Source organism: Jatropha curcas, chromosome 1 (assembly GCF_041381405.1).
Source record: "Jatropha curcas cultivar XTBG-Jc1 chromosome 1, XTBG_Jcur_1.0, whole genome shotgun sequence".
Lineage (NCBI taxonomy): Eukaryota > Viridiplantae > Streptophyta > Magnoliopsida > Malpighiales > Euphorbiaceae > Jatropha > Jatropha curcas.
Window position 1 is genome coordinate 31,321,111 of NC_143151.1, and position 16,964 is coordinate 31,338,074.

Sequence of the window (16,964 nt, forward strand, 5' to 3'; positions counted from 1 at the left end):
ACTAATTACCATACATGTCTATGGATTGACAATGTTTAATTTCAAATTACATGGTCTTTGCTGTTCATTTTTAGATAAAAATTTTTGGTGAACAAAAAGCATTTACAGAATACTACTAGTACAAGACACACGAATCTTCTTATTAACAAATAAATTGATAGACTCACCTATTACAAGTTAATTAGAAAAAGTAACCTCATTTCAGTCAAGCTAATGCAATGTTGTGTCCGGTTTACATTAAACTGCTGTATGCTTTACAGCTGAATCCCCCAAATTCTTCATCAAACTCAAACCAAGTTCAACAATATCAATTTTCCCCAGGAGAACATCCGAGAATTCAGGTACCTGTTCTCGATGCTTGATCACAAACATGTCCAAGAATTTTTCTTCAGAATATCCAAGAATAGAAGTTAAACTGATTTCTGCTCTGATCAAACCCTTTAGAATCAAAACTCTTATAACTGAACACCTTGGAACAACCCTCTTCTCGAAACTATAACTTAAAACAATTGGATGTTTTGCAACAATTGCAGGCTGCCAACCCATTTTGTTCACAAGAAAATCTATCTTCTTTATAATTGTCTTCTCTGATAAACTCATACACAGTGGACGCTTTTTGATAACAGACCATATTTCTTCTTCCGAAAAACCCGACCTACTGTAAGCATCAATTTTTTGTTTCCATGTTTTGGAATTCATTTGAATTATCATTCGAAGAGCATCGGCAAATGAAATATTCAGAGGATCAAATCCCATACCTACAACATTTTTAATAGCTTCACTAAACCTTTCAGAATTTGTGCATACAGCGTTGGGGGAAGTGGTAATCAAAATAGAGATGGTAGATTGGCGCATTCCGAGCTCTCTTAAGACTGATAAATTAACAGGCAAGTGTTCCTTGACATAGCACATGTTGAATGCTGATATGCGTTTCAATATAATAAGCACTTTCTCATCAGAAAATACCAAACTTTTAATAAAATCATAAAATGGGATCAAAAGATTGTTCAAGCTGCCAGACAAGAAAACTGGGTTCTTAGATATCATCACCGGAAGGTCTGAGCCAGAAACCCCAATCGAACGTAAAAATTGAATCTTTGGTAATATTGTCTTCACGGGATCGAATAAAATCAACTTGGGCTGTCCCCTAATAACTTGAGATATCTGGTATTTGGTGAGTCCATAGTCTTTGAGAAGACTAATGACAGAATCTGGTCTTTCAGTGTTTTCAAAATTTACGTACTTTGAAACAAGTTTAGCAGATTGTGAGGATAAGCCACATGAGTTGATGAGATAGGACACTGTAAAAGAGTGTTGATTAGATTTAGATGAGAAATACCTGACCGTAAGCAGCTCTTTAAAATGAATAATACCCAATTGGGTACTGTTTGAGTCTAACAGAACATGACTCCAATCATTTAACGCCAATCTTCCACTGAAGAAACGGAACATCGTATGAAAGGCCAACTCACCGAGTTTAGGAGGGGAAACAGCTGGACTTGGACGTTTTGCTTTATCTGCCTTGTAAATCAGTGAGCTATAAAATCGAAAATACGATTTTTACCCAGAAAACCATTCAGCAATACGAAACTTTCTGAGAATTTGACATCAAAAGAGCCATAATATTGCCTGCTCTGCCTCCATTCCGGCAGTTCAAGATAGGTCACGGTACTTAGTGTTTTAGGGTTTTGCAGTTTCAAGAGGGAAGAGGAGAAATCAATTTTATTTACTCAAACACGCTGCCGTTTTTACTTAGCTGGTGCTTTTAGAGGCTGAGTCCAGCATGGGTCGGCATAATACCAGGCCCAACTCGAACCGAAACCGCGTTTCTTTCTCTGAACTGATTTCACTGTTGTTATTGCTGTTCATTTTTAATAAAATTATTGGCAATGGAAAACAGTTACAAAATGATTTATAGGGATATGCAGTTGCAAAAGAGAGCGAGAGGAAAGAGGAGAAATCAATTTTCAATGTAATTTTACATTTTTTATCATTTCGTAGTTGCTTGCCTTTGTCATTACATCTACAACTACTAATGAGGAATACCAAACCGTCACATATCAGCAATAATTCTAAAAATTGGAAAAGAAAAGAAAAGTTCAAAATGGTTCTGTACAAATTACAATATCATCTTTTCTTAGCAGCTACAAAATCTTTTCTGTTTTGTTTTACTCTTCTTCAGTAATTCCCTCAGGATAAATCTGCAGTAAAGAAATGAACATGTAAAAATGAAAATATCAGTAAAGAATTATATATACATATACATATATATACGAAGAAAGAGCGAAAAAAGAAAAATTGTCTCACCTGACTGCGATTTTCTTCATGGAAGCTTACAGTTCTAACTTTGAACTCCCCTCTGCTAGTAGTTAGCTCATCTAACATTTCCGCATCAAACACTTGGATTTTCCCTTCCTCATTTCCTAAACCAGTTGCTTCATTTTCCTGATAATTAAAAGGAAAATGCACAAATTAGTACTAATCCAAAAAAATGTATATATAGACTAAAGATTGAATAAACAAAGATTGAATAAACAGATGGACATACTCTCAAAGAAAGGCTGAAAGATAATCGTGGAGCTCTGGTAATTTCCTCATATTCAGCTGCACCTAGTTCTCGTAAATGATGACTAAATAGTTTAGGAAATATGTGCTGCTTATCCAAATCAGAATAAAGAAGCGCAATGGAAACAGAACTCCAGCTATTGGAACCCATGTAACACCAAAACAGACCAGGAAATACACCAACTGTATGAGTGTAAAAATAGCAGTGTACTTGAATGGAACTGATTCAAGAAATGAAGCATGAACTCTTTCCAACACCCTGTCAAAAGAAAATTATCAGCAAACATATATCCTAACTTCAAGAAACCATATGCAATGAAATATTTAACTAAAAAACTTTACTTGTAGCGCCTTCCAGGCATGACGAAAAGAAGTAGTATTCTTTCCCAGAACTGATTTCCAGGTAAACTGTCAATAGCCATGTACGCAAAGTATCCCCAGAGAACTGATGTAGGTATTAGCTTTATTGCAGGCATAGCGCATACTGATCCTGCTACCAGAAGCGACTGCAAAAGATTGCTCACTCTTTGTTCATTAACTCTAACAGGCAAGTAAGCATCAATATGCTTCTCAGGATCAAATGCATCTTTGGGATTTTCTTCCTTGTCTTCCCCTTTCATCACTGCCTCCTTCAAGTCTTCCAGCTCTTTAGCTACTGCAATCTGCAGTTAAACGCAGACTTTGAGTATTAGCAATTGTTTGATACATTGGGGACATACTTGTGCAATTCTACATTTGGACTTACAGCTGGACTACTGTCCATTTCTATGAATAAAGCTTGCATCTTGCCATATATTTCCGAGTTGCTAGCTTTCTGTTTGATGCTTTCTTTAGCACTTTCAACCATTTTCCTCCGAATCAACTGCACATTATTAGACCGATTAAAGAAGTACAGTTTATGGACCTTACACTATAAGAAAGTACTCCTTTGAGTAGTTAAAAGAAAAAAACTGGATACTAATAAGCATTAGAAAAAACACACCATAACCAAAAACCTTTCACTAACATTTCATATGTTATTAATTATTACTTCTAACATGTATCAAACTATGTTAAATCTTTTATTTGTTGTGGTGTCACCTGTCTCTTTAGGACAGCAAGGCTCTTTGTGTGCATCGGTGACTGGGGTAGAACTCCATTAGAAGGAGGTAGTCCAAGCAATCCACAAAGCAAAGTCTGGAAAACCATTTAGATAATAATTGAATATAGGGTTTTGGAAGAAAGCATAGGAAAATAGACGGTTTAAGGTATTATATAGGCACGTACCAGAAATCCTAGCAATAAAATGTCATAATGGTATGCAGAAGGATTTTTAAGATTGAACTCCTTTTGTTGTGCAAGCTGCGAAGCTACACTGTGGTCGAAAAAGTAAAGTCCTGCTATCATCAGAGCAGGAATAAAGGCTGCAAAGATGTATGCTGGAGGAACATTTCCCATATCCTGAAGATTGAATAAACAGATGGACATACTCTCAAAGAAAGGCTGAAAGATAGTCGTGGAGCTCTGGTAATTTCCTCATATTCAGCTGCATCTAGTTCTCGTAAATGATGAGGACTAAACAGTTTTTAGAGGCTGAGTCCAGCATGGGTATACCAGGCCCAACTCGAAGAACCAAAACTAATGATCATAACATGTCTGTGGATTGACAATGTTTAATTTCAAATAACATGGCCTTTGCTGTTCATTTTTAGATAAAAATTTTTGGTGACTAAAAAGCATTTACAGAACGAGAAACTTAAGACATAAATAACAGCAAAAGCTTAGGGAGAACTTGAACAAGGAGAGGATACTACTAGTACAAGACACACGAATCTTCTTATTAACAAATAAATTGATAGACTCGCCTATTACAAGTTAATTAGAAAAAGTAACCTCATTTCAGTCAAGCTAATGCAATATTGTGTCCGGTTTACATTAAACTTCTGTATGCTTTACAGCTGAATCCCCCAAATTCTTCATCAAACTCAAACCAAGTTCGACAATATCAATTTTCCCCAGAAGAACATCCGAGAATTCAGGTACTTGTTCTTGATACTTGATCACAAACATGTCCAAGAATTTTTCTTCAGAATATCCAAGAATAGAAGCTAAACTGATTTCTGCTCTGATCAAACCCTTCAGAATCAAAACTCTTAAAACTGAACACCTTGGAACAACCCTCTTATCGAAACTATAACATAAAACAACTGGATATTTTGCAACAATTGCAGGCTGCCAACCCATTTTGTTCACAAGAAAATCTATCTTCTTTATAATTGTCTTCTCTGAGTAACCCATACACAGTGGACGCTTTTTGATAACAGACCATATTTCTTCTTCCGAAAAACCCGACCTACTGTAAGCATCAATTTTTCGCTTCCATGTTTTGGATTTCATTTGAATTATCACTCGAAGAGCATCGGCAAATGAAAGATTCAGAGGATCAAATCCCATACCTATAACATTGTTGACAGCTTCACTAAACTTTTCAGAATTTGTGCATACAGTGTTGGGGCAACTGGTAATCAAAATAGAGATGGTAGATTGACGCATTCCGAGCTCCCTTAAGACTGATAAATTGACAGGCAAGTGTTCCTTGACATAGCACATATTGAATGCTGATATGCGTTTCAATATAATAAGCACTTTCTCATCAGAAAATAACAAACTTTTAATAACAGCATAAACTGGGATCAAAAGATTGTTCAAGCTGCCAGACAAGAAAACTGGGTTCTTAGATATCATCACCGGAAGGTCTAAGCCAGAAACCCCAATAGAACGTAAAAATTGAATCTTTGGTAATATTGTCTTCACGGGATCGAATAAAATCAATTTGGGCTGTCCCCTAATAACTTGAGATATCTGGTATTTGGTGAGTCCATAGTCTTTGAGAAGACTAATGACAGAATCTGGTCTTTCAGAGTTTTCAAAATTTACGTTCTTTGAAACACGTTTAGCAGATTGTGAGGATAAGCCACATGAGTTGATGAGGTATGACACTGTAAAAGAGTGTGTATTAGATTTAGATGAGAAATACCTGATTGTAACCAGTGCTTTAAAATGAATAATACCCAATTGGGCACTGTTCGAGTCTAACAGCGCACGACTCCAATCATTTAACGCCAATCTTCTATTGGAGAAACGGAACATCATATGAAAGGCCAACTCACCGAGTTTAGGAGGGGAAACAGCTGGAATTGGACGTTTTGCTTTATCTGCCTTGTAAATCAGTGAGCTATAAAATCGAAAATACGATTTTTACCCAGAAAACCATTCAGCAATACGAAACTTTCTGAGAATTTAACATCAAAAGAGCCATAATATTGCCTGCTCTGCCTCCATTCCGGCAGTTCAAGATAGGTCACGGTACTTAAGCGTTTTAGGGTTTTGCAGTTGCAAGAGCGAAGAGGAGAAATCAATTATATTTACTCAAACACGCTGCCGTTTTCAGTTAGCTGGTGCTTTTAGAGGCTGAGTCCAGCATGGGTCAGCATAATACCAGGCCCAACTCGAACCGAAACTGCATTTCTTTCCCTGAACTGATTTCACTGTTGTTGTTGCTTTTCATTTGTAATAAAATTATTTGTAATGGAAAACAGTTACAAAATGATATATAGGGATATGCAGTTGCAAAAGAGAGCGAGAGTGAAGAGGAGAAATCAATTTTCAATGTAATTTTACATTTTTTTATCATTTCGCAGTTGATTGCCTTTGTCATTGCATTTGTCATTACATCTACAACTACTAATGACGAATTCCAAACCATCACATATCAGCAATAATTCTAAAAACTGGAAAAAGAAAAGAAAAGTTTAAAATGATTCTGTACAAATTACAATAATCATCTTTTCTTAGCAGCTCCAAAATCTTTTCTTTTGTTTTGTTTTACTTTCTCCTACTTCTTGTCTTCGCTTGCCAATTGTTATTATTTCACTGTTCTTCAGTAATTTCCTCAGGATAAATCTGCAGTAAAGATATGAACATGTAAAAATGAAAATGTCAGTAAAGAATTATATATATATATATATATATATATATATATATATATATATGAAGAAAGAGCGAAAAAAGAAAAATTGTCTAACCTGACTGCGATTTTCTTCATGGAAGCTTACGGTTCTAACTTTGAACTCCCCTCTGCTAGTAGTTAGCTCATCTAACATTTCCGCATCACACACTTGGACTTTCCCTTCCTCATTTCCTAAACCAGTTGCTTCATTTTCCTGATAATTAAAAAGAAAATGCACAAAATTAGTACTAATCCAGAAGAATGTGTATATAGACTAAAGATTGAATAAACAGATGGACATACTCTCAAAGAAAGGCTGAAAGATAATCGTGGAGCTCTGGTAATTTCCTCATATTCAGCTGCATCTAGTTCTCGTAAATGATGAGGACTAAACAGTTTAGGAAATATGTGCTGCCTTATCCAAATCAGAATAAAGAATGGCAATGGAAACAGAACTCCAGCTATTGGAACCCATGTTACACCAAAACAGACCAGGAAATACACCAACTGTATGAGTGTAAAAATAGCAGTGTACTTGAATGGAACTGATTCAACAAATGAAGCATGAACTCTTTCCAACACCCTGTCAAAAGAAAATTATCAGCAAACATATATACTAACTTCAAGAAACCATATGCAATAAAATATTTAACTAAAAAAACTTTACTTGTAGCGCCTTCCAGGCATGACGAAAAGAAGTAGTATTCTTTCCCAGAACTGATTTCCAGGTAAACTGTCAATAGCCATGTATGCAAAGTATCCCCAAAGAACTGATGTAGGTATTAGCTTTATTGCAGGCATAGCGCATACTGATCCTGCTACTAGAAGCGACTGCAAAAGATTGCTCACTCTTTGTTCATTAACTCTAACAGGCAAGTAAGCATCAATATGCTTCTCAGGATCAAATGCATCTTTAGGATTTTCTTCCTTGTCTTCCCCTTTCATCACTGCCTCCTTCAAGTCTTCCAGCTCTTTAGCTACTGAAATCTGCAGTTAAATGCAGACTTTGAGTATTAGAAATTGTTTGATACACTGGGGACATACTTGTGCAATTCTACATTTGGACTTACAGCTGGACTACTGTCCATTTCTATGAATACAGCTTGCATCTTGCCATATATTTCCGAGTTGCTAGCTTTTTGTTTGATGCTTTCTTTAGCACTTTCAACCATTTTCCTCCGAATCAACTGCATATTATTAGACCGATTAAAGAAGTATAATTTATGGACCTTACACTATAAGAAACTACTCCATTGAGTAGTTAAAAGACAAAAACTGGATCCTAATAAGCATTAGCAAAAACACACCATAACCCTAAACCTTTCAATAACATTTCATATGTTATTAATTATTACTTCTAACATGTATCAAACTATGTTAAATCTTTTATTTGTTGTGGTGTTACCTGTCTCTTTAGGACAGCAAGGCTCTTTGTGTGCATCGGTGACTGGGGTAGAACTCCATTAGAAGGAGGTAGTCCAAGCAATCCACAAAGCAAAGTCTGGAAAACCATTTAGATAATAATTGAATATAGGTTTTTGGAAGAAAGCATAGGAAAATAGACGGTTTAAGGTACTATATAGGCATGTACCAGAAATCCTAGCAATAAAATGTCATAATGGTATGCAGAAGGATTTTTAAGATTGAACTCCTTTTGTTGTGCAAGCTGCGAAGCTACACTGTGGTCGAAAAAGTAAAGTCCTGCTATCATCAGAGCAGGAATAAAGGCTGCAAAGATGTATGCTGGAGGAACATTTCCCATATCCTGAAGATTCATTATGCAATTAAATTTCTAGTTAGCCTCAGGTATCTAAAACCAGAAAAGCAGCAGTTAATTTTGAATTTTTCAATACCTCAATTACAGTCCAGTGCCTTAAGGATGCAGACTCCCATGGAAGAGGACTAAAGAGCCTTCTAGGGACTCCAGAGGGAACTTTGCTTGGTGTGCTAAATGAAAGTGATGTCCATACCACAACCATTAAAGGAACTCCATAGTCTGCAATGAAACTTCTCAACCACCCTACACAGAAATTTTTTGATAACTTTTTCAGATTTCATATGTAAAAAAGCTATTAATTAGTTTCAGAGAAAAAAAATTTTGCTTCATAATTACCTGTTCCATACCACCATGATCTTGCCTTTCTGGATTTTAAGGCAGTATAAACAAGGCCAAAAGTGAAAATTATACCCAACAATCCATTAGCATAAAGCCATTGAAATTGATACTTCTCTAATGTTGGATCTTGATCTTTGGGAATTTTGAACTCACTGACCATTCCCTATTATCAAATTTTACCATTTACATTAACTAACCAAACAATAATTTGATGAACTAGAATCCCTTTTTTTTTTTTTTTTTTTGTTAACTTACTTTAATAGCCTCTTGCATGAATAGAACAGCAATCAACATGCCAAAGAGTTCACCTGCAATTCTTGTAAATCTATTTATTACAGTGCAAGCATTGAATGTTGCAAGAAGAAGCAGCAAAATGGATGTCCAAACGCATACCCTGCAAAAGTTACATTAAATTTGAACAATCAAATAAAAACCAAGGCAACTAATTTTTTAAAAGGTTTGAGAGGTCAGTCCACTGTACCATCCAGCCCAAGCCAAGAAAAGTTTCTGTCCCAAGTCCTCTCTTCCTTTGGCAAAATTGTACAAGTAGGTGTACATAATTACAGTTGGTTCTGCAACTCCTAAAATTAAAAGAGGTTGCCCACCAAGTATCGCGTGTATTATACCACAAAGAGCAGTAGAGGCCAATGTTTCTACTGTGCTTAAGCTTCCATCTACAGGAGAGAAAAAAAATACAAATAAGTTACATTAGAACTTATCAAATAGACAAAAAGAAAACGAAAAAGGAAAAGAAGAAGAAAAAGAATGAGAGAAATGAAAAAAAATTGCCTGTGTCTCTACTGAGTTGCTCGCCAAAAGCAATAACAGGAAGGGCAGAAGCAAAGAAGATATAAGTTGTTGGTGCTAATATCCTGCAATAAAATGAAAGGAAAATTAATATATTTTTTTCAAGAATTTGGTTATTGTAGTTTGCTTATTTGAAAGATTCAAACAAAGGTACCCGAGTCCTGAACGAATGCCACCAATCCAATCTTGTTTATAATAAGGTGTTCTTGCTCTAACATCGCTTATAATTCCTCTAAATGGAGTTCTAATATGCTCCATCTCTGCCATATAGAAAATGGTACTCTAATTAAATCAAGAAAGCAAATTATACAGTAATAATGAAACAAAAAGATTCACTTTGTTCATGAAACAAAAAATAATAATAATGTTACATTAACATAAAACAACCAAGTCTTGACTCAAGACTGTTGAAACAAGAAATAAAATCATGCATGTAACTGAGAAGTATTACCGGAGGGCGCTTGGCTTTTTTTTTTTTTTTCTATCCTATCGGCAATTTTCCAGTATTTACTAAGGAAAATACAACCTATTTCGGTTAGAGAAATGTGGAATGCGATGTGAAATCTTTCTCCTTGCTGGTGCAGAAAAGGAGGCTCTGTTTCATTATATAGAGACGGAGAAAACATAAAAGAAAGTCCAAACACGTCTTTATAAGACCTCCGCTCTGCACGATTGGCTGCAGTTTCAAGCCCATTAAGAGCAGTACATCCGTTATAAAGCCCGTTAAAAGACATTACAGCCCACAGGGGAAGCATACAAATTATGTTGAACGATTAAATTCTAAATGCTGTTATCCCATGAATAGCAGCATCTTCTAGTTATATGGCGCCAAGTTCAACCAATGAATGTTGCAACTGTATAGATTGTTAAATTCTCCAATAAAAATAAATAAATAAAATAAAAGACTTAAATTTATGTCGATTCTCTGCAAGCACTATGAATCTTCAGTTAACAACATTGTATTATAGCAGTTCCCAAAATTCATTAGATATCTGAAATTCCCATGCTTCCTGACTTCTGTCTAAAAAGAAGTTGCAGCAGGAATGTCAAATTAGATGAGAAGAATCAGAAATAGCTCATACAAACAGAATAGGCATAGAATAAGAAACTAACCTTTGATAGGTTCTTCCCGTAAGTGTTCAATGCTCGCTCAATTGAACAGTAGACTTCAAGAACCTGATCAGTTTACGAGCGTGTTCCTTGCACTCTTCTGGTCTACTTCTTAAATAAAGTATCAGCTGGGAAGCCGGAGCTTCTGGGTGGTCTTTCTTTCCGTGAGTCAATTCCATTGTCGCTAAGTCATTCCATAGTATAAAACAAAATTAGCAGTGACCCCCGAGTGGTAAGATTTTTTTTTTTTTTTTTTTTTTTTTTGGGAGTAAAATTAGGAGGTATCTTCCACCTTTTTGGTGTTATTTGGATCCTAAATCACAAGGGTTTTTAGCCTCCAGCAAATGCTCAAGTGACACTTCAGGTCCCTGACGTTGCAAAATAAGTATATATAAGGTGTTTTATATTTTGAATAACATATATAAGTAATATTAAAAATATTTAATTATAGAGAGTTGGTTTAAGTAGAAAGAACTTTAATCCTTAAATAAAAGATCCGCTCGTAAGACTTATTATATTTTTTTTATAAAGTTTATTTTAAGTATCAATTTATATATCCAAACGACGATTATGCTTATTCCCAACTCTCATTATTTTTTAGATTTTAATTTTTAGGATTAGTTTCTGACGCAGAATGATATTATTATACATAAGTCAATGCGATGTATCGATTGAGCTTATTTAGAAGAAAGTATAATATTGCTGAATGTATAATAATTAAATTTGAGAAACTATAGGCTAGAACTGTCTGATGACTCTATTTAAGCTACCAAATCCATTTATCTATTACACCAATTATCTATCCCACAGTCAAAATCTCTACTCCAACTCATATAACATGACAAAGCAAAAACATTAAAATTGTCAAAATCTATAATCTGCTAATACATAATTCGACATTGTTAGAAAATATTTCAATAAAAATATCCATCAAATCAGTACAATACAATATGCCTTCCAAACCAAAGAAACGTAAGCTATTTCTAACCATAAACATATATTAAAGAAATCATATTATTTTTGTATTACAGACTTAACTGTCATTAGAGAATAAAAGACAAGAATCCAAGGATAATGGCAATGGTATTTCTTGTCTGTTTTGTACGCAAGCATATAATTATTAATAAGAAAATACAACTAATTACGTAATTAAAAAATCAATCAATTTAATCGGGGAGAAGACAAATCTTTATATTTAGAAATTGATTCTGATGTTATAAGCAATTACGTAGCTCAATCTTAAAAAAAAATAGTACCGAATCCCTTTTCTTTTAATGAATTATATTTATGGACAGAATGAATATTACTCTCGCTCACTAATTTTAGCATGCATAATTATAGAATTGAGTTTAATATATGACATAGAAAAAACTTTGCATAGTACCATTCAAACGATATACCAATATCAATGAGTCAACATAATCGACGAACACAAGGAAAAGGATGGTTGATGATACAAGACAAAATATATTTTGGTCACCATTCATCAATCCTTTCATTTTCGGTGGATGAAGTTGATAATACAAACACAGCCAAACTGCCCATTTTCATAAGATTTTCTGGTTTACAAGTACATACCAATTGCAGCCAATCAATTATAGTTTTGTCCCTCTCAGCTTCCAACTTTTCTATCCACGCATTGTATTTTCAAAATTGATGGCAATATATATGTATACGTGGTTTACACGACTTGGAATGAAAATTTGAAGAAAATACCAAAATAGCAATTAAATTACCTCGGATTTTGAAAAGAAAATATAAATTATACTAATGCATCCATAGCAACTCTCTAGTGGGAAAGTTGGACCATATAGTGATAATTTCTTTGTGATGGAAAATAGCTTGTAAAAATTTGTGTTTTCAATCAATTTTTTTTTAAAAAAAAAGGAAAAAAAAGACTAGGAGGAGATATATTCTTGTATACAACAAAACTCAAATTTGATTTCATTTAACGTGCATACAGTACAACCTTCCATTTTAAAAATTAAATTAGTGATTTGATTTCATTTGACGTGCATATAGTACAACCTTCTATTTTAAAAATCAGATTAGTGATTGTTTTATTCTAAAATTGAGAAAATTCAAATATAAATTTTCTCATTAATGTTCACAAAAAAAGAAATAGTATGATGAGGAGTTATTTATATTCATTGGACTTGTATGATTACTCTGAATTTTGAGTCTATAAAAAGGGAATCCCAGACGCAATCATACCTAGGAAAAGGCAGCGTCTAATCTATCATTGGTTATACAAATTTAGATTTCCACTTGAAAGTTGGAAGATTGAAGATAGAAAGAAAAGTCTAATATTAAGAAAATTCATAGCAAAATAATTGGCTTTCACTTTTCCAACCATTTTCTTTGGTGCAAAATTTTCAAAACCACGTGTGTGTCTAAGCCTTCTTTCCCACTTGTTAGAAGGATTACTAAATTAGGGTTTTATGTTGCGGTGGAAAAGTGCAATTACATATGAAAGTTCAAAAAGAAAAAAGGAAATCCAAGAGCAAGAATTGGGTGTCCCCATAATTAGGTAACCGTCACCAACAGAAAGGTCTGATTCATGAATGGCAATAGCATAATTGGCAATTTTTTCATTAGAGGTTAGGCATTTTAACCTCTATAATTGCTTGTCTGGACAAAGATTTGCTTACTAGCTAAACTTAATTATTCCAATTTTTCAGTTTGAAGGGAGACCCATAACTAAATAATAATTACCTCTTTCCCAAAAAAAAAAAAAAAAAAATTAGGGTTTCACCATCAATGAAATTGAAATGTCAAAATTAATTAGGGCCACTAGTTTTTCTGGAGATAGGGTAAATTATGAACATTTTGTCTATTATTGCATTTAAAAAGTTTTTGATTGGAAAAATGGTTGGTCCACTAGTATTCTAATTTCCTAAATGGACAAAACTTGATAGATGGATTGGAAAGAGTGATACAATCTCCCTTTCCTCTTTCCAAAAATCTGAGCTTGCAGAGTTAGTCTTGTCCATTGCAAACTCGTTTTTGACGCTTTACAGTTGAAAATTGCAATGGAAATGAATTTTTGTCATTTCAACGTTTTCATAAGCTTAAGAGTTAGCTTGATTAATTAGGAAATACAACTCCTTAAGTCAAATTACAAAGAAAGATTTTTCTTCGCTTGCAAATCTCTTAATCTTAATGTCTACAGTCTGTTTTGACCGAGCTCCAATTTAAGAATATTTTGTTAAAATATAAAAAGAAAAAAGAAATTAGAGGATGTATATTCTCGGTTCCCTGTGGACAAAATGGACTAGTGGACCTATTTCAAAGTCCAGTAAATTAGAACTTAAGTGTTAACTGTTAACATGGAGCGAGCCCATAGGTGTTGTGTTAGGCCCAACAAAGCTCTTGATGGAAAACAAAATTTCATTTTTTACCATGCCATGACGTATAATTATTATTTTACCATTTCTCAAAAAAAAAAAAAAAATTATTATTTTACCATGTGATTATGATTTTGTTTTTTACCCTATTATATGAGGTGTGGTAGGTTAATATATGATTAAATAAAAAATAAAATGCTGAATATTAAAAAAGTAAATAAAAACTGAGATTAACCAATTCATATCTCTAATCCCTACGGTAATTGAAAACTCTTTCCAATCTGAGAATGGATTAAACAGCTAGCTATATCCAAACAGTTTATATACACACACACTAAACAAAGTCCTTTACTCTATAATTACTCAATATCGATCGTTCTTCTTAGCTTCATATATGCATTTCAAGAACAGTAATCTTGTTCAAAGGATGAACAAGATTCAAAGGAAACTTGAGTCACTAGCATCAAAATTACTCAAGTTAAAGAGTAGGGAAAGAACTAGAGTACCAAAAGGTTTTATCCGAATTTATGTGGATGATGGTAATGAAAAGCAAAAATGACTTTATGTAGTTTCGGTGGAATGCGTTTTTTTTGTCAAGAAAATAGAGTTATGAAAAATCTATACAGTTATTTTTAACTATTGATTACTAGGAGGTATATGATTATATTTTTTGAAATTTTATATTTCAAAAAGTCGTATTTATGCGTCTATGATGAATGATACATTTGTTAAATATGAAAACAAGTTATTTGACACAAATAATTTTAACATGAACTTGAAGTTTATTCCAGATTTGAAGTTGTTATGAAAATGAGTTATCGGTATTAACATATAGGTTGTCTTGTTTGCTTGCCTTCCAATCCAAGTCAATCATAGAACTTAGAATACCATGTTGAAACCCACTATTTTAAAATAGGTTGAACACAACATATCGTCACGTATAGACTGGCTCAAATTCTATTATTACCCACTTGAAGCTGGATCGAATTAGCCTTTTGATGAGATATTTGGGCCTATTATTTCAGTTTAAAGGTGGCCCAATTTTGGAGGTTGTTTTTGAATTACAATTTTAGCCACGCGCTTCAAACAAAACAACAGGGATAGAGATGCTGAAACGGAAGATTTTCCGTCCGATTGGAAAAGTATCTTCATTTTCCGTCACAGAAAATCTTTCCATAGATATAAAAAAAAAACTTCTGAAATTAATCAAAAGCTTCCATTGGTTAGAGTGTTAATTTTGTCAAGGTTTGAAGTCCATTCCTTCCCTTCACCTTCAATGCCCAGCCCTTTATTTCAAGATACGGTCTTTCTATATTGTATATTGGCGTGACCTCTTTCTAACCCATAATTATTCTGCAAGAAAATTTTTTTTTTCTATCTAAAAATAAATAGAGATAAAAGGCACTCTTTGTAATATTGAATACCAATTTATTGATGATCAATAAGGAAATTATTGATGATCTTATCGATCATCCCATCATTAGTTCAATAAAAAACTATTGATTTTCTGTCATTGATCTTCTATGCTAATTGGTTTTTGATTTTGGAGATCCCATTTTAACTTTATCCTTTTTGCATTCCTTCTATTTTCATTTTGATTAATTCCATTTAAACATATGAAAGTAAAAATTAATTTTATCTATAATTAATTTTATACTTGTGTTGTGAATGTGATAATTTTGTTCTTTTTAATTAGTATTAACCACATGTTTGTCTTACATATTAGATAATTTTAAGATAAAATTTATTACACCCTACGTGTGGCTCCACGTATACACCAAATTAATATGTAAAGAAATTTTCATAAAACCCTTTTTTTTTTTTTAAATGAAAAGATAGTCATAACACTCTTGTGGCAATAAAGAAAATTAATTTTCATTCAAAAAAATAGATGGAGCCACAAACCAGGTGTGCTAAATCTTTCCCGTCAATAATTCACATACCCGACGTCTATATAAGCAATAGCTGAGGCGGGACAAACATCAAAGAGTTCAGCAGATTAGAGAACTCAGTAGTCAAACCAAGAGAAAAAGAGAGGGACAATGGAGGAAGCAAAGGGAGTGGTGAAGCACGTATTGGTAGCCAAGTTCAAACAAGAAATTTCGCAAGAAGAAACTGAGAAACTGATTAAAGGGTATGCAAATCTCGTCAATCTAATCCCACCTATGAAAGAGTTGCACTGGTACGTATGAGATTATTCCCTTTGTTTCTATTAATGGATCTCTGGATTTGCTTAATATTTAACACATCCTGCCATTTTAATGTATGATATAATAGGGGAACAGAATTGGGCCTTGCGAACATGGACCAGGGTTTCACTCATTTATTTGAATCAACCTTCGAGAGTACAGAAGGTGTTGCAGAGTATATAGCTCATCCTGCTCATGTTGCATTTGCCAATATCTTCTTGCCTGCTTTGGAGAAATTTGTTCTGATCGACTACAAGCCCACCATTGTTCGCCTCTAAACTGTGAACCTTATTGGTATCAATGGACTTTCATCTTGCTAATGGCTTTTTTTTTTTTTTTGAACGGAAGTTTGTGGCGAAGGAATGTATCCCAGTTTATTTTATGAAATAAGAACTCCCTGCAGTTTTTTTGTTGCATGTTCATGGCTCTTTCTGTTAGTTGGGATTGTTGGAGTAATATGCAACTTCTTTTTTTTTTTTTTTCATTTTAATCTGTCTCAACTAGATGATGTATTTGAAAGTTATGGATGGATTGCAATCAAACATTCTTGAAGTGCTTGAGTTCTTAAAACTATGGAATAAGTTTTTTTGTGCCGTCACCGTTTTGCCGGTTTCATTGCCTAATCTATCTGCAAAGGCTCCACCACCCGTACTCTACAGACATGACAACGACTTGCCTAAACCTATTCTATGGTCCTTTTTGTGGACCAAATCAATGGAAAGTAGTTTTTTTTTTTTTTTTTTCAAAACGAGAGTATCTCTAATGAAAGTTATAAAGGTCTTACAGCAAACTCAGCTTCCGTGTGGGACAGAATCAGCTTAATGCTTAAAAACTGAAATTTC

General features: G+C 33.9%; 4 protein-coding genes and 1 pseudogene across 7 annotated transcripts; 1 reads left to right on the forward strand and 4 right to left on the reverse strand.

Moving 5' to 3' along the window:
* Positions 1-34: 34 nt before the first annotated feature.
* On the reverse strand, positions 35-1,773 carry LOC149499386 (transcription termination factor MTERF15, mitochondrial-like). The gene has a single exon (XM_089715703.1). It carries the CDS (start codon positions 1,450-1,452, stop codon positions 238-240), a length of 1,215 nt encoding a protein of 404 aa, XP_089571829.1. The 5' UTR covers positions 1,453-1,773; the 3' UTR covers positions 35-237.
* A 169-nt stretch (positions 1,774-1,942) lies between these two features.
* LOC149499387 (boron transporter 4-like) lies at positions 1,943-4,162 on the reverse strand (annotated as a pseudogene). Its single transcript, XR_016318557.1, has 7 exons — positions 3,832-4,162; positions 3,646-3,741; positions 3,311-3,427; positions 2,908-3,227; positions 2,549-2,824; positions 2,308-2,445; positions 1,943-2,201 (listed from the first exon to the last, which is right to left on the reverse strand). The product of XR_016318557.1 is annotated as a boron transporter 4-like (transcript).
* Positions 4,163-4,358: 196 nt separating this feature from the next.
* On the reverse strand, positions 4,359-6,052 carry LOC149499388 (transcription termination factor MTERF8, chloroplastic-like). Its single transcript, XM_089715700.1, has one exon. The coding sequence runs from the start codon at positions 5,695-5,697 to the stop codon at positions 4,480-4,482; it is 1,218 nt and encodes a 405-aa protein (XP_089571826.1). The 5' UTR covers positions 5,698-6,052; the 3' UTR covers positions 4,359-4,479.
* A 134-nt stretch (positions 6,053-6,186) lies between these two features.
* On the reverse strand, positions 6,187-10,862 carry LOC105634914 (boron transporter 4). 3 transcript variants are annotated; one of them, XM_089715690.1, is made up of 15 exons: positions 10,590-10,861; positions 9,928-10,497; positions 9,631-9,736; positions 9,459-9,541; positions 9,151-9,343; positions 8,925-9,063; positions 8,667-8,832; positions 8,407-8,573; positions 8,145-8,318; positions 7,959-8,054; positions 7,624-7,740; positions 7,221-7,540; positions 6,857-7,136; positions 6,630-6,767; positions 6,187-6,507 (listed from the first exon to the last, which is right to left on the reverse strand). In XM_089715690.1, the coding sequence occupies exons 2-15, from the start codon at positions 10,229-10,231 to the stop codon at positions 6,475-6,477; spliced, it is 2,316 nt and encodes a 771-aa protein (XP_089571816.1). In that variant the 5' UTR covers positions 10,232-10,497; positions 10,590-10,861; the 3' UTR covers positions 6,187-6,474. The 3 variants fall into 3 exon arrangements, with proteins under 3 accessions (XP_089571816.1, XP_089571821.1, XP_089571819.1); XM_089715695.1 differs by lacking the exon at positions 9,928-10,497 and having other exon boundaries at positions 10,590-10,862; XM_089715693.1 differs by lacking the exons at positions 9,928-10,497; positions 10,590-10,861 and having other exon boundaries at positions 9,631-9,743.
* A 5,053-nt stretch (positions 10,863-15,915) lies between these two features.
* On the forward strand, positions 15,916-16,692 carry LOC105634917 (stress-response A/B barrel domain-containing protein HS1). The gene is made up of 2 exons (XM_012217873.4): positions 15,916-16,115; positions 16,211-16,692. Exons 1-2 carry the CDS (start codon positions 15,976-15,978, stop codon positions 16,398-16,400), a joined length of 330 nt encoding a protein of 109 aa, XP_012073263.1. The 5' UTR covers positions 15,916-15,975; the 3' UTR covers positions 16,401-16,692.
* The last annotated feature ends 272 nt before the right edge of the window (positions 16,693-16,964 follow it).

What these genes read in the sequence shown, in the direction of transcription:
- LOC149499386 (XM_089715703.1), bottom strand. Translation starts at nt 1,452, where the DNA reads ATGTTCCGTTTCTTCAGTGGAAGATTGGCGTTAAATGATTGGAGTCAT.
- LOC149499388 (XM_089715700.1), bottom strand. Translation starts at nt 5,697, where the DNA reads ATGATGTTCCGTTTCTCCAATAGAAGATTGGCGTTAAATGATTGGAGT.
- LOC105634914 (XM_089715690.1), bottom strand. Translation starts at nt 10,231, where the DNA reads ATGCTTCCCCTGTGGGCTGTAATGTCTTTTAACGGGCTTTATAACGGA. An exon ending in AAAAAGCCAAGCGCCCTCCG is followed by an intron (nt 9,737 to 9,927) that starts GTAATACTTCTC and finishes TCTATATGGCAG; the next exon opens with AGATGGAGCATATTAGAACT. An exon ending in TTCTTGGCTTGGGCTGGATG is followed by an intron (nt 9,064 to 9,150) that starts GTACAGTGGACT and finishes TAACTTTTGCAG; the next exon opens with GGTATGCGTTTGGACATCCA.
- LOC105634917 (XM_012217873.4), top strand. Translation starts at nt 15,976, where the DNA reads ATGGAGGAAGCAAAGGGAGTGGTGAAGCACGTATTGGTAGCCAAGTTC. An exon ending in CCTATGAAAGAGTTGCACTG is followed by an intron (nt 16,116 to 16,210) that starts GTACGTATGAGA and finishes ATGATATAATAG; the next exon opens with GGGAACAGAATTGGGCCTTG.